We start from the raw sequence: 15,692 nt of genomic DNA, 5'->3' as shown, positions 1-15,692 counted from the left end.
TATAATCTTAAGAGTTAGAGAATTCATCATATAAAAATATCTTCCTTGTCTGCTGTTATTTTATTGAAATACTGTATACATAGGCTCATATACTGGTACATCACTGTCAACCCTAAACGAATTCATTGAGGTAGCCATTTTCTTTTCATGACTGACTTTCACAGAAGAGATGCAAGGAAATAACAAAAGTAAAGTTATACACTCAAAAGTGAAGTTATACATTACGTTTAGTTTTATTCTTCTTGCATTCTTTTTATTCTTTCTGTCCTTTCTTTTGTGAGGACTGTATTTATATTATGTTAGAAGTTAGTAATGGTACTGATGTCACAATGTTTCTCAGAGGTCTAAATATTGTGTACCTGGAAACCATTTTCTAAAAATTACCTGTTATATACTGTATTAAACACCCAACTAAGCTATTATTTTTATCATTTAGAATTATTGCTTTGGTTATATTTATCTTTTATCTGACCACATGACTGAATGGTCTTATGTATGCTAATGTATATAATATAGCTAAGGAAAAATATCATTTGTAGATAGTAATCATTTTGTCTTCTTTTTTTCATTTGTGCTATTTATTTCCCTCACGTGTTGAATAGAAGTACCAATCCAATGTTAAAAAAGTAAGATATAACATCCTGTGTTTACAGGAAAATTAAGAGTATTTGGACATTAAAAACATAACATTAAGTTAAGAAACCCCCTATTTTTAGGTTACAATGTGTTTTGGTTTTTTTTTAAAGTAGCTGTTAAGTTTCAAAAAAGCTTTTGGGACCATGCTGTTCATATAGTTTTTCTCCTTTATCTTGGTAATATGTTGAAATAGTCTACCATTTCTTGTTGTTTAACCAACTTGACAATCTTGTAAGTTCTATTAGCTCATCATACTTGGTTCTTTAATTATATATCTGGGTTTGACATGCTATTATACTTAAGAACTGGGTTTACATATTTATAAATGATATTGGTCTTTGTATTTCTTTGTTCTCTGCCTGTCTATGTATACTTCTTATATCTGCTTCAGATTATGATAGACACAGAAACTCAGTTGGGAGTGTTTAGTATTTATCTTTTCAAGGTTCTGGAAGAGCATTATAGAACACAAATATTCTTCCTCCTTGTAGATTTGTTTGAATCACTCCAGCCTTCTGTATCTGAAACTTTTGATGGAGAAATTATGCATCTACATTAATAGAAACTATAGGGAAATAAGTTAAGCTGAGGACTGATGAACTGAAGTCAGAGAAATAGAACTATGCAACTAAAATTATAACACTATGAATAGTTGACATGTAATTGGTTTCTTATTTTTAACTAGAGGCCCAGTGCATGAAATTTGTGCATGGGGGTGTGTGTCTCTCAGCCCAGCCTGCACCCTCTCCAATCTGGGACCCCTCGAGGGATGCCTGACTGCCCGTTTAGGCCCAATCCTGGTGTTATTGGGCCTAAACAGGCAGTCAGACATCCCTCTCATAATCCAGGACTGCTGACTCCCAACTGCTTGCCTGCCAGCCTGGTCACCCCCTAACCACTCCCCTGCCAGCCTGATCGATGCCTAACTGCTCCCCTGCTGGTCCGATTGCCCCTAACTGCCCTCCACTGCCAGCCTGGTCACCCCTAACTGTCCTCCCCTGAAGGCCTGCCCCCCCAACTGCCCTTCCCTGCTGGCCTGGACCCCCCCCCAACTGCCCTCCCCTAACGGCTTGGTCACTCCCAACTGCCCTCCCCTGCTGGCCTGGTTACCCACCAATTTATCTCCCCTGCAGGGCTGGTTCCCCCCAACTGCCCTCCCCTGCTAGCCTGGTCGCCCACAACTGCCCTCCCCTGTTGGCCATCTTGTGGTGGCCATCTTGTGTCCACATGGGGATGGCCATCTTGTGTGTTGGAGTTATGGTCAATTTACATATTACCTCTTTATTAGATAGGATGTTAATGACCATCTCTCATGACCAGAATCTATAAGTATTGTTTATCTGTTCACTGATGCCAATTCCATAGTAGACACGCTAAATTTTTGTTCATTCAATAAATAATAAAACAATAAAAATAACTTTGTTTTGGTTGTGAAAGGATGTATCTTTAGGGAAATGTGAGAAAATTCTCCATGGTATAATCATGTATCTATCAGAATATAAATATGTTAACATTCTATACTAGGGGCAGAAAAATATATTAGCACTTTTGTTTCTTAGAAAGGTATGTGAGTAATTATATTCTCTCTGTTCTGGTTCCTATCCCAACACCAGAGTACTTTCTTATTAGATTTACTTTTGGAATCCAAATGGAAGTAGGGAAGAAGAGTATATGGTAAAAGAGAGAAGTATCTTGATAACAACTATTCATATATTGTTTTCAAATCATGCATGTTATGAACTTAAGATTTTCCTTCCTGTCAGTAGATAAATTTCCTAGGAACTCCATCAGAATGTTCTCAAGAAGATAAAAATTGAATTTCTCCAAATAGAAGAAAAACACTCAGTTCCATAGTGGAACAAATCATCTGGCAAACTTCCTTAAAATCATTCTTATTACTTTTAATATATTTACATGAATTAAAGATAAAACAACTTATTTAAAAATTCTATAGTTTGTAATAAAATGATAAATTTAAATTGTTTCAGGTCTTAACTTGTTGATCCCACAAATTGCCATACTTTCTCTTGCCTTTTTTACTTTACAGAATCAGTTTCTTCTTTTGGAATAGACAAATCTTGCTAATCCTCAATCATTTTTTCTTTCCTCTCTTAATACGTCCTGCTTGTTTCTAGCTTAACCTACTTTTTTTTTTAATATGCTTTTATTCTTTTCAGAGAGGAAGAGAGAGGGAGAGAGAGATCAAAACATCAATGGTGTGAATCATCCACTGGCTGCCTCTTGCACGCCCCCTACTGGTGGTGGAGGCTGCAACCAAAGCATGTGCCTTTGGGTGGAATTGAACCCTGGACCCTTCAGTCGAAGGCCGACACCCTATCCATTAAGCTAAATGAGCTAGGGTTTAACCTACTTTTTGAAAACCTTTCTACCCACTGCTTTTCTTTTTCCAGCTCTTACAACCCTATTTTAATATTGACAATATTTATTGTAATTCTAGTTGTTTCCATTCCCCCCTCCACTCCCCCCCCCCCCGTTAGATGTATAGATTCCATTGGGGAAGAAAATTCACTATTTATTGTTGACCTCATAAACCCAGAATAATTTTAATAAAAAGTGACAATTAATGTTTTTCCATAAATGCATTTTTAAAAAGCATGTTATTCCTGTGATCAACCTAGCCCAGTGGTCGGCAAACTGCGGCCCCTTGAGTGTGGCTCTTCCACAAAATACCATGTGCAGGTGCACACATACAGTGCGATTGAAACTTCGTGGCCACACTCAAGGGGCCAAAGAGCCACATGTGGCTTGCGAGCCGCAGTTTGCCGACCACTGACTTAGCCTGGAAATAAAACTTCTTCAAGTGGGCCTCAAAATTTAGTACACAAAGGTTGAATTCTTCTATTTGTTTTTGTACTCTTTACTCAACTGCCAAATTTATACATATATAAATGGGGAAAGAAAAAGATATGCCACTAATGTGTGGACTTGGAGTAGAAGGGAAGGTTTATGAAAAGAAGTACAAAAGAATCATCACTTTGCATATTATATTTACCTCTTTATTTCATAGCAAGGATGAATTTTATCAAAATACCCCTTCCAAATTTTAAAATTTATTTTCCTTAATTACAAAGTACTACATAAAGAAACCTGACAAGTTTCTGTGTATTGCTCTTTAAGCAACTTGAAGCTGATTGCTTTTTTCCCCCGCCCCCTGAAATCTTACTATTATCTATTGGCGTAAAATCAAAAGGAAAACACGAGAGAGAGAAGTTTCTTATTAAGAAAGACATTGGAAGGGTGATGCTGCAGTACCCATATTTCTCCTTGAGATTTGAGACTCAGAAACATAGGCTCATATACTGGTACATCACTGTCAAAATGAATTCATTGAGGTAGCCATTTTCTTTTCATGACTGACTTTCACAGAAGAGTTGCAAGGAAATAAAGACTCAGGTAATAATGGAAAAAACAAAACTGATTAAATCTAAGTAAATTTATAGAAATGTTTACTCATCCTCTAAAACCTTTCTTTGTTTTCTTTCTTTGTTTTGTTAAAATTCTCACAACAAGGATATTTTTTCCATTGATCTTTTAGCGAGAGTAGAAGAGAGAGGGAAAGACAGAGGGAAACATCGATGTGAGAGAAACACATCGATTGTTTGCCTCCTGCACGCACCCTGACCAGGGCTTTGGTTGTCTCCTGCACAGGCCTTGACCAGAATCAAACCCAGGACCCTTTGGTTCAAGGCTGATGCTCTGTCCCACTGAGCAAAACCAGCTAGAGCTAAAAACTTTCTTAACAAAGTGAGATTATTTTTGTAGGTCCTAGGAGAAAGTATATTCTATATACACAAAAACAGAGTATGAAGAGCTAGGCTTCTGTTAAGTTTTTAACTACTTAGATATATAAAAGCCTAAGTCACAAGTTGACCACTTGACTGCTCAACTGGTAGCTATGATGCGCACTGACCACCAGGGGGCAGACGCTCAATGAAGGAGCTGCCCCCTGGTGGTCAGTGCACTCCCACAGCAGGAGCGCCTCTCAGCTGACTGATGGGCGCCAGACACCAGGCTCAGGGCTGGTGAGCTCAGCTGCCACAGTGGCAAGCCTCTCCCCCCTCCACAGCAGCGCTACTGAGTGGTGGCGGTGGCAGCAGGTGCAGCAGGCCACATTGAGTGGGAGCAATGCGATGCCTGGCCTGGGCTCAAGCTCCTCCCCGGCCGCCTGCTGCTTTGCACGCTATTGCAATCAGGGGTCCCAGATTGTGAGAGGGTGCAGGACAGGCTGAGGGACCCCAACAGTGCACAAATCCTTGCACTGGGCCTCTGGTTGGCTTAATAAGTCTTCGTGTCTAAATAGTAGCTCCAAATTGTTTTTAATGGCATATGCTCAAAACTACCATAGGAAAATATTTTTTTAAAGTTATTATTGGATGGTGGAAATATGGGGTGGAGTTAGCCTTAGAAAAATGAGAGCAGCATTACTTTTTAAAGAACACACACTTGTCTCAAGTCAGTATTGCTCCACAAAGACAGGGCTGACCAAGACGGAACAGAAAACAACATGAATGATGTGAAGCTTGCTGTCCTGGGTGGTGAAGGAACAGGCAAATCTGGTGAGTGGTGGTATTTCCTCGGGCATGGTGTAAAGTGCAGATAGAGTGAGAAATATATTGATGTATATATAAAACTTGATATAATGATATAACTACATATTGTGTTTTATTAGCAGTTTTCATTTTATAAGCAAGTTAGGCAATTCACTGTATATTTAAAGAATTTTTAGACAGCTTAAGAAAGATAACTGTTGAAAGCATTAGTTTGTATCTTGTTTACTGATGTTTAAATTCATAGGAATATAGGAATAACAGGAAACCCTCCAGCACTATCCCACTTACTTCTCACTTCAACACAACTCTTCTCACACCCACCAGTGGCCAAATGATGGCCATGAAAGGATTCTTCTGCCTTAGACTAGGGGTGAAACGACATTCTTTAAAACCTGCGGATCATTTCCTAAATGCCACATTACAGGGGGGGAAAAACAAACAAAGCAAAACAAACTCTGGAGGGGCATGGCTTTGTAGATGCCTAGGAAGTAAGCAACATTTGCCCTGACTTGAGAAGCCATCTTATATTTTTGTTTTGTTTTTACTAACATTATTGTAATGAGGATGCCAGCAGTAGAGCTTCATGAGCCTAAGGAATCATAATTGGCCAGACCCAGGCCCTTTAATGAGATAAACCAACACTATGGGCCCTTTTTCTAGTTCCTGTATTTTGAAGTCTCTCTATCCTTAAGCAACTGCAATTGTTTGATATTGTCCTTGTCATTATGAGCATGTAGCACCTTAGAACCACATTTCATTTGATAAAGAAAACAAAGATATGCTATAATTCTTGCATCTCAGATTTAATGAGAAATCTGTTTCTGTTAGGAAAGGTAAATTGCCTTCTGTGTTTGCATTTGTTAATTAATTACACAGTGATTTGAGTGGAGAACATTCTCCACTCAAATCACTTTCTTTCTAGCCTCCTAACCTTGATAGTTGTACAGTGGAAATCTTGCTGACTATTATTTAGACCAGAATTCAGTAAAGTTTTATGATCTTCCTGATGCTTGGTCATTTTTGAGCTGAAAGATAAACTCTATGTACATAACTAAATTATCTGTATCCTAAAATAGAAAGGGCCATCAATCCCGCTTTTTTGTTTTTCAGCCCTTACAGTGAGATTTCTTACCAAGCGATTTATTGGAGAATATGCTTCTAATTTTGGTAAGTCTCTACTTTAGCCTTTTTCACCCTAAAATTTCATATCATAATTAAATAATAATTAAGATCAGAAAATAATTTTAATGGAAACTAATTTTTACACTTTAAAGCAACTTATTTTTTTTCACAGATTCTGGTTAGAAATGCCAAAATAAGTACTTGAACTGATAAAATTCATCTAATTTCAGGTTAACTGAGATGGATTAGAAAGTCACTTGGTTTCAGTTTAAAACTAACAAAACATTAAAACTGAGATCCACCCCCCCCCTCAAAAAAAACATATTGTAGAGCAAGTGAGTATGAATATTTTTGTAAGCTATGAAACAGTTTTGAAATTAAATCAGCATCTGTTGAAAGAGAAGGGCGAATTAATTATAAAAGCACAAGTAACTTCAAAATAAGCTTTATTTTTATTGCAAAACTGTGTGAAAATATCAGGAAAATTATGTCTTGATTAAAGATCACATCTAATTATCTAGGTTGCTTATGTAAGTTTCAGAGAAATTCTAAAACAGATGTCAGGGTAACATGATATAATTTTATTATTTTGATCAGGATTAACATGACATATGGGAAATATCATGGTGGGGAACTAATAAAATGGGGAATGTTGCCAGAGGTTTGAGTATAATTTTGGCTCAGCAATTAATCAACATAATTATACTAATATCTTACCTGATTGAAGATATGGGGAAAATGTGTTGGCTTTTAATTTAAAAAGAATGACAGAGTTATAAGGAGTGTGAAAATTGGGAAAAATAGAAAATAATTATTATGTTCAATAATACTTATTTAGAGTAAAAGGAAATTATGATGATAAGTGTGTTTTTCCATGAGAAATAAATATAAACAAAAATCTTTAGCATTCAATTATGAGATATCACTTTTAGAGTATTTTAGAAAATAACTTTAGAAAGTATTGCATTGTGTTGTTTTCTACATATACATTATAGTATTTCAGTACATATGACACTGTGAGCATCTTAGGACAAGTGCTTGAAACTGGTTATAGAAAGAAGAAATATATAGAAACAGAAATTCTCATTGTTTTATTTCTCAGGTCAGCAATCTCAGTCAAAAAGGTCAACATAACACATAAGCTAGCAGTCAGACATGAGAGAATGTTCCAGAACTATAAAGCCAAACATAAATAAAAAAACACCTCAAAACAATAGCAGTAATAATGAAAAAAATACCACTTTAATCTTTTATAGGATATAGTTTATAAACAAAGTATACACATTTCTGGTTGTTACATCCCTACTAAGAATATGAGACCTAGAGACATTTTGAAAAGATCACTGAATGAGCAAAAGGTGACCACTGTATGAAAACAAACTAGTTAAAAATGATTCCATCTTGTAAATAAAGACTAGAAGGAGAAATAATAAAATTCTAAAAAGTTAAGAGTTGATGATTCCTGCTGGCTGTTGTTGAGTTTTGAGGTGGACTTAAAAAAAAAAGTGTCTAGAAGAAAATTTTATAGTTCACAGTAGTAAACTTAAGTGAAGTTTAGAAGGCATTGTCTGAAAACATATTTTAATATTTAATAAAACTATATTAATTTCATTAAATGTAACATAAGGATTTTAAAACTCATTCATAACTTTTGAGGTTGGCTCACCAAATTTCTGCTACAACTTCCTGCTGTGAGTTACAGAGAGTTTGCCAGAATGGGTCATGATTTAGTGTCAGTATTCCATTTTGGAGAGAAGTGGGTGTTTATTAAAACACTGGAGGAACAGTTACAGAAGTAAAATCCTTCATTCATTCAAGAAATATTTATTGCACACCTGCCATGTCCCAGGTACTCTTAGAGGTAAAGAGGTTATAGCAATGGACAACAACAAAAATGAAACAAATATCCAAACTCTCCTAAGTCTTACATTCTGGAGGGAAAGGTTAGTCAAGTAAAAAACATTAAATATAAACTATGATGAAAACTATGAAGAAAAAGAAAGCATGGGGTAGTGGCCCTATATTGTATGTGATAATATCTAATAGTGTGATCAGGTCATACCCAACTGAGGAGATATTTGTAAAGAGACATCAAGGTGGTAAAATTGAACCATGAAGATACTTGGGGGATTACATTCCAGCAGAAGAAACAATTATCAAAGTTCTGAGGCAGGAACATTCTAGAAAATGTGAGGGACAGAATGCAGGATGGAGTAGCTAAAGTGGAGAGAATTTTAGAGGCAAGAGCCAGGGAGGTCTATTGAGGTCATAGAAGTAATAGGAGACTAAATAATCAGCCACATTCTCAGGCATTTGAAAGGTTTTGGTTTATCCAAGTGAGATGAGGAGCCATTGGAGCACTTTGATCAGACAAGTAACTTGATCTGGTTACAAGGTTCACTCACATTTGCTTCTGTGTTGAGAATAGATTAGGCACAAGAAAGGAGTAAGGTGAGGGATGAAGCAGAGGGGTAAGTTAGAAGGCTTGGTAATAAAATAGGCAAACAATGATGGCTTTGACAGTGTGTTAGCAATGGTGGTGATGAGAGGCTGATAAATTCAAAATATACTTTGACAGTAGAGTGAAAAGGAATTTTTTTAAATTTTTCTATTAAGTTATTACATATGTGTCCTTATCCCCACGTTACCCCCTATCCCCCCACTCATGCCCTCACCCCCGTGTTGTCCGTGTCCATTGGTTAGGCCTATATGCTTGCATATAAGTCCTTTGGTTGATCTCTCCCCCTTACCCCCACCCTCCCCTACTTTCCCTCCGAGGCCTGATGGTCCGATCGATGCCTCTCCTTCTTTGGATCTGTACTTGTTCATCAGTTTATGTTGTTCAAAGGAATTTTTAACAGAATAAATATGAGATGTAAGAGGAAGAAAGAATCAAGGATGATATTAAAGCTCTTAATCTGAGAAACTAAAGTTAAAGACATGCCATTTAATGAAATGGAAAATTGTAGAAGATGCAGTCTTAGCAGGGAGATGTCCATTGTGTATCTAAGTGAAGATGTCCAATTGTAGTAGTTGTTCCTATCTAGAGTTCAGGAAAGAGGTCTGGGCTACAGGTATAAATTGGATTCATTAGCAATAATTGTTACATAACGTCTGACTGGATGCAATTATCAAGGGAGTGAGAATGGGTAGAGAGGAGATCCATAAACTGGATTCATGTTTGGAGTGTGGGAAGACATGTATGGCAGGTCAAATAAAACAAAAAGAGTAATTTGGAGCAATAGGGAACAATGCAAAAACCAAAAGAGTGTGTTGCCTTGAAAGACATGTTAAGGAAGCCTTTTAAGAAGGCAAAAGTGATTAACTACTTATGCTACTGATAGAACAAGTAAAATCAAGGCACAGAAACTGACCATTGTGTCCAAAACCATGACCTTGATAGGAACAGTTTGAGTTAAGTAATTGAAGTTAAAGCTTGATTGGAATAATTTGAAGAGCATGGGAGGAGAGAAAGTGGACACGGGATGTATAAATGCTTACCAAAAGGCCAGCAGAGAAATAGGGCAACGGTTAAAAGATTGTGAAATCTAAAAGATTGTCAAGTTAGGAGAAGTACATTTGTCATGATACATTCAGTGAAGAGGAAAAATTTATGATGCACAAGAGAGATGTAGAACTTGTGAGGCCATGTCTTTTACTAGGTCAGATGAAATGCTGACTAGTTCATAGTGAATGGATTGGCCTTAAATAGAAACACAGATAATTCATCAATAGTAATAGGATGGAAGATAAATATATAAGCACAAAGGCATGCAGCTGAGTAGGTTTAACGAATTTCACTTGTGAGAAACATGCTAGTATATGAACAAATACAACAAATACATGTTTGTTTGTTTTTTTACCACTAGCGATAAATGAAAGCCACTGTAAAACTTCATTAAAATATGACAGCTTGAATTTTCAACACTGTAATCCAAACATAGGTCAATTTTTTTTTATTCTGGAGTATTTCCATACTGACAATGAACATATGCATATTTTGCAGAATCCATCTATAATAAGCATTTGTGTTTGGAAGGGAAGCAACTGAATCTAGAAATATACGACCCTTGTTCTCAAGTAAGTAAAACAACATACTCTTTTATTTTTTCAATCATTATTTGAAGAAGATTGGATAAGGCTCAGTGTAAAGTTGCCAGTCTTCAAACTAAATTTTCTTTTTTTATCTTAATTATTAAAAATTTAAGAGATTATTTTTAGTGTTATGAATTTCTTTATCTAGTTTCTAGGTAAAGTATGATTAAACTATCATATTATAAATATCTTTACAATACAAATATTAGGCTGGATTTATAATATACTAGAGGCCTGGTGCACGATTGGGGCCAGGGAGGGTGCAGGAGGTTGGCCAGCCAGGGAGGGACTGTGGGAGGGCTCCAGGGCATGCCGAGGGGTCCCGGATTGTGAGAGGGTGCAGGCCAGGCCGAGGGACCCCACCGGTGCACGATTGGGGCCAGGGAGGGTGCAGGAGGTTGGCCAGCCAGGGAGGGATCATGGGAGGGCTCCAGGGCATGTCTGGCCCATCTCGCTCAGTCCCGATCGCCGGACCCCAGCAGCAAGCTAACCTACCATCCGACTATCTGCCTCCTGGTGGTCAGTGCACATCATAGCGAGCAGTTGAGCGGCCTTAGCATATCATTAGCATATTATGCTTTGATTGGTTGAATGGACAACCATACGACTGGACACTTAACATATTAGGCTTTTATTATGTAGGATTTCTATCAGGTCACAATGTAGCTGTTAGAATTTAATAGTTTAATGGCTTATCATTCAAGTTTATATGTTCACTGTTTCCTTTGTGACTAACCACTGTTGATTGAGCATAAAATTGATTTTGAATATATACTTCTTTGTTTAATCAAATACAAAAATGTGAAAATAGTATTATATAAATAACAGCAATTCAAGATTTCAAAACAACTCCATGGGACAGATTCTTTTACTTGATGAAAATCTACCTTAAATCATTTGAGCTAAACCTTATCTTTTTTTACTGATTTAAATATAGCACCCAAATCAATAGATACTCTACTTATTAATATAGATAGAAAATATTATATCTTTTCAAAAATACATGTGGATATTTATTCAAAAGACAACTATCGCTTATCAATTTTTCAAAGAAAGTTGAGATATTTTCTTAGAGAAAAGTTGTAAAATGAGGTAGATATGACTGTGATAGATTATATTTTAAGGACTTTTAATCAAAGAGAATGATGAGGAAATACACTACATTTTAGAAAATACCAGTGTTTGGCTTATTGAATTCTCTTCTAAATGAAATGTGTCTTCATTAATCAATTCTAAAGTGTAAATACAGGTATCAGATTCCACCACTTTCAATGTGCTTGGTTTGTTTGCAGCCACAGAAAGCAAAATTTTCCCTCACAAGTGAGCTGCATTGGGCAGATGGATTTGTTATTGTATATGACATCAGTGACAGGTCTTCATTTGCTTTTGCAAAAGCACTGATCTACAGAATTCGGGAGCCACAAACTAGTCATTGTAAAAGGTAAGACATTTCTCATTCCTCTCCTTTCTTTTTAGTAAATCATCATAGAGCTGTAAGCATCATTAGGAAGAGTTTAATACAGCCTTCCAATTACAAAATTTAACAGCCCTGAACAATTCACCTTCCATTCCACAGGAGTTATACATGTAGTAAAAGGACTAAGATGAGAATACTTTATATCCTGGATGACATAAACAGTTACTTGCCCTGAATAAATGGCTATTTTACAAGACAGCTTCTATTGTTAACATGATACTCACTTGCAAAATAATGGTCCTTTGTACACAAGATAGTTCGCTATTCAACCTTTTCTTTTTATTCCCACAAAAATGTTAAGGATACTAAATAAATCCAGATTTATTACATTTGTCATCCAATTTCTAGTCATTCGGTTGTTCAATCTATTAAAGCAAAATAGACAGCATAATGAAACCTATACAAATTCTAAGTATGAGAATACATTTTTCTTCATTTCACCTCCTAAAATAAATAGCTAATCAACAATTGCCAATTAATTGTCTTGACAAAAGTAACTATGAAGAAAGATATAACTGTGCCTTATTGCATTAGTAGATATAAGTTTAAACATATAAATTACCTACTTTAATTTTTTTGTTTTATAGCCTTTCCCATTTAAAAATGTTTATTTTTATTCAAAATGCTGATGTAAGGGTTTCTGTGTGCTCTTAACCAAATTTACCCTTAATCTAAAATAACATTCTAAACTGAGAAGCAAAAAAAAGCACAACACTAGTGATTTTTATATCTATTTTAAATGCCCACTATCAAGAAACCATCAGATAATAATTGATAAAGGATATTTCCCTGGAGTCAGTTGATGTAAATTCTTGCTATATCTGATTGACCTTAGGTAAATCCTTTAATCTCTAAGACCTAATTTTTCTGATTATAAAACTGATGGAAGCATGTTAGGAGGAAAGTATGTGATGTTACTAGGGTACCCCACAGCTCTGATTTCCAATAATATTACTGTGTGGTTTCTTTAAACATCATTGTTTCAAGCATTAAATGTTTTATATGTAAGCATCATGACTTAGGTAAAGAACAGAGATAATAATCCTTTGATAGTCCTCCAAATCAAAGTAAGCACTCAAGAATACAAAAAAAAAATACAAAAACAACTGTCTTTAACATTTCCAGACAATCTTCTTAATGTCCTGACTAAATAATTTGTATTTTCAATCTGTATAGACTAGAAAATCAACATGACATTGTTTTATTAAAATTACATCCCATATTTGTGACCCACCTTCAAAATATTTTACAATTCCCCATTAATTCTTTACAATAATTTTCTGAACTGTGTAGAAAAAGTTATTATTAATAATACCCTCAAAAATCCAATGCATACAGTGCTTTTTCCCTCATGGCTCACACTGTCACATGAATGAAACTAACTCTTAGTGGAATCTGAGGACAATATCTTTTCAGATAGAGTTGATTACTGCATTTATTCAATTCTTTCCTATAGTAGATATCTTGGCAGGGTTTCTCACCACTTATGAACTAGTAATCTTACCATGTTCTTTAAACAAACTCTGTTTTAAGGATGTTCTGTTGTAACAAATGAGGATACACTGATATTTGCCAAAGACATTAACTTAACAAGGAAATATATTTCTTAAATAAACAGAAAAATTGTACAAGGTCATGAGATTGTGAAATTTTTTCTTTAGTATGTGATAATGGGTATTAACAAAGAATAAACAGCAATGAGTATTGAATAATATTATATCTTATTATATATCTAAATTGTCCAATCACAGTAGCTCTTTAATAATGAGTTAGTCCTCTTTCAATTGATAAGAAAAAGGAAAACGATATTTATTAAGCATCTTTTATTGCTTTGCACTGTGCTAGGTATTTTTATATACATCATTTCATTTCAATGAGAATTCTGTGTGATCATGACTATTTTACTATTTTTCACATATAAGGAAAATGAAAATTGGAAAAATAGTAATTATGTCTCATTAGTAAACAGAACCATAATTCAAGCATAACTTTGTGTCACTTCAAATTGTATGCTTTAAGAGCCTTACTGCTTCTGTGTCATTTACTACATTCTCTCTGAAATAATTGTTGTGCATACATGGGGATATGTGTCAAATGCACACGACCATAAATAACACATATTATTTTTTGTCTGTTTTGGTCCATAATTCTTTTTTACATAAACCTACTTAATCCTATATAATAAAAGAGTAATATGCAAATAGACCGAACGGTGGAATGACCAGTCACTATGATGCACACTGACCACCAGGAGGCAGATGCTCAATGCAGGAGCTGCCCCCTGGTGGTCAGTGTGCTTCCACAGGGAGAGAGCCGCTCAGCCAGAAGTTGGCTCACGGCTGGCCAGAGCAGTGGCGGTGGCGGGAGCCTCTCCCACCTCCACAGCAGCACTAAGGATGTCTGCCTGAAGGCTTAGCCCACTCCCCTGAGCAGGCCTAAGCCGGCAGGTGGACATCCCCGAGGGCTCCCGGGCTGCCAGAGGGCACAGGCCAGGCTGAGGGACACCCCATCTGAGTGCACGAATTTTTGTGCACTGGGCCTCTAATTAAAAAATAATTTTTAAAAACACTCTTGCCAAAAAATTGTGTATCTGTATTTCAGAGTTGTGGAATCAGCAGTGCTTTTGGTTGGTAACAAGCAAGATCTCTGTCATGTGCGAGAGGTTGGCTGGAAAGAAGGGCAAAAACTGGCATTGGATAACCGGTGCCAATTCTGTGAACTGTCTGCAGCAGAGCAGTCTTTGGAGGTAGAAATGATGTTTATCAGAATTATCAAGGACGTCCTGACAAACTTCAAACTCAAAGAAAAGAGAAGATCCAGTGGATCTAGATCAATGGCCAAATTGATCAATAATGTATTTGGAAAGAGAAGGAAATCTGTTTAGTAGACATGTGATCTCGAGGGTTTATTATATCAGAGAGTTTCATTCATATGCTAATTGAATTTAACCTTTGTTTGCAATTTAAAAAATATTTTAGAGATATAAAGTGATTGAATGTGAACCACAGCTGTGTTTTTCAATATATAGTTTGCCTTTTTGGTTGTTTGAATTTTGTACACTCTGCTTCACACTTAAACTTCTCTTTATTACACAAAATCGCCTTCAGTATAAATTATTGGTGGATTACTATACAGTTTGCTTGCAAATGAACATTGCTTCTTTATATTTTATTAAACTACCATTCTACAGTCCTGTTTGCCTTTATTTTATGTATTTCTTTAGAATAAACATATGGTTATATTCATGTATTTCATATTTTGTAGGGCTTAATTTACATACTTGTGAAACTTCATGATCTATTTAATAGAAATACATGAATTTAATTTTTAAAATGTCTTCATGATAATCCATTGAGTTACTTGATAATATACACATATTACTTATAACTTAGGCTTTAAGAAGTTAAATGTTTTGCCCATAAGTACCTACTTTGTAGTTGTTCTGATGTTGAAAATCTCTGCTTTGCTTTGTATGCTATGCTAACAAGGGCAATTATAACAGAGAAATTAGCTTATATAGCTAAGATCCTTTTGGGATCAGAAGATTAGTCTTTTATCGTTTATTTATTAATCATACATGATAAGGAAAGAAAAAAGTAAGAACTGTTTGGTAAATATATAACCTTTAAGGACTTATTGCCTTGAAAGAAATATTGCATTAGATACAAACATTTTAGGCCTTCCCAGATTACTTTGAATTTCCTTCTGAAGTCAACCAACTACCTCATGGACTTTATTGCCGTTGCTCCTGCCTTTGCTAAACTTGCCACCTACTACAAATTTCAGCCAAA

General features: G+C 35.7%; 1 protein-coding gene across 1 annotated transcript; it reads left to right on the top strand.

Annotated features, from left to right (window-relative positions):
* The first annotated feature begins 5,112 nt into the window (after nucleotides 1-5,112).
* Nucleotides 5,113-15,084, top strand: RERGL (RERG like). The gene is made up of 5 exons (XM_006084304.1): nucleotides 5,113-5,213; nucleotides 6,318-6,374; nucleotides 10,336-10,409; nucleotides 11,717-11,865; nucleotides 14,503-15,084. The coding sequence occupies exons 1-5, from the start codon at nucleotides 5,162-5,164 to the stop codon at nucleotides 14,783-14,785; spliced, it is 615 nt and encodes a 204-aa protein (XP_006084366.1). The 5' UTR covers nucleotides 5,113-5,161; the 3' UTR covers nucleotides 14,786-15,084.
* Nucleotides 15,085-15,692: the final 608 nt, after the last annotated feature.

This window comes from Myotis lucifugus, unplaced genomic scaffold, assembly GCF_000147115.1.
Source record: "Myotis lucifugus unplaced genomic scaffold, Myoluc2.0 scaffold_10, whole genome shotgun sequence".
In the NCBI taxonomy this organism is placed as follows: domain Eukaryota; kingdom Metazoa; phylum Chordata; class Mammalia; order Chiroptera; family Vespertilionidae; genus Myotis; species Myotis lucifugus.
The sequence above is the reverse complement of the archived record's forward strand: the minus strand, read 5'-3'. Positions and strand labels throughout refer to the sequence as shown.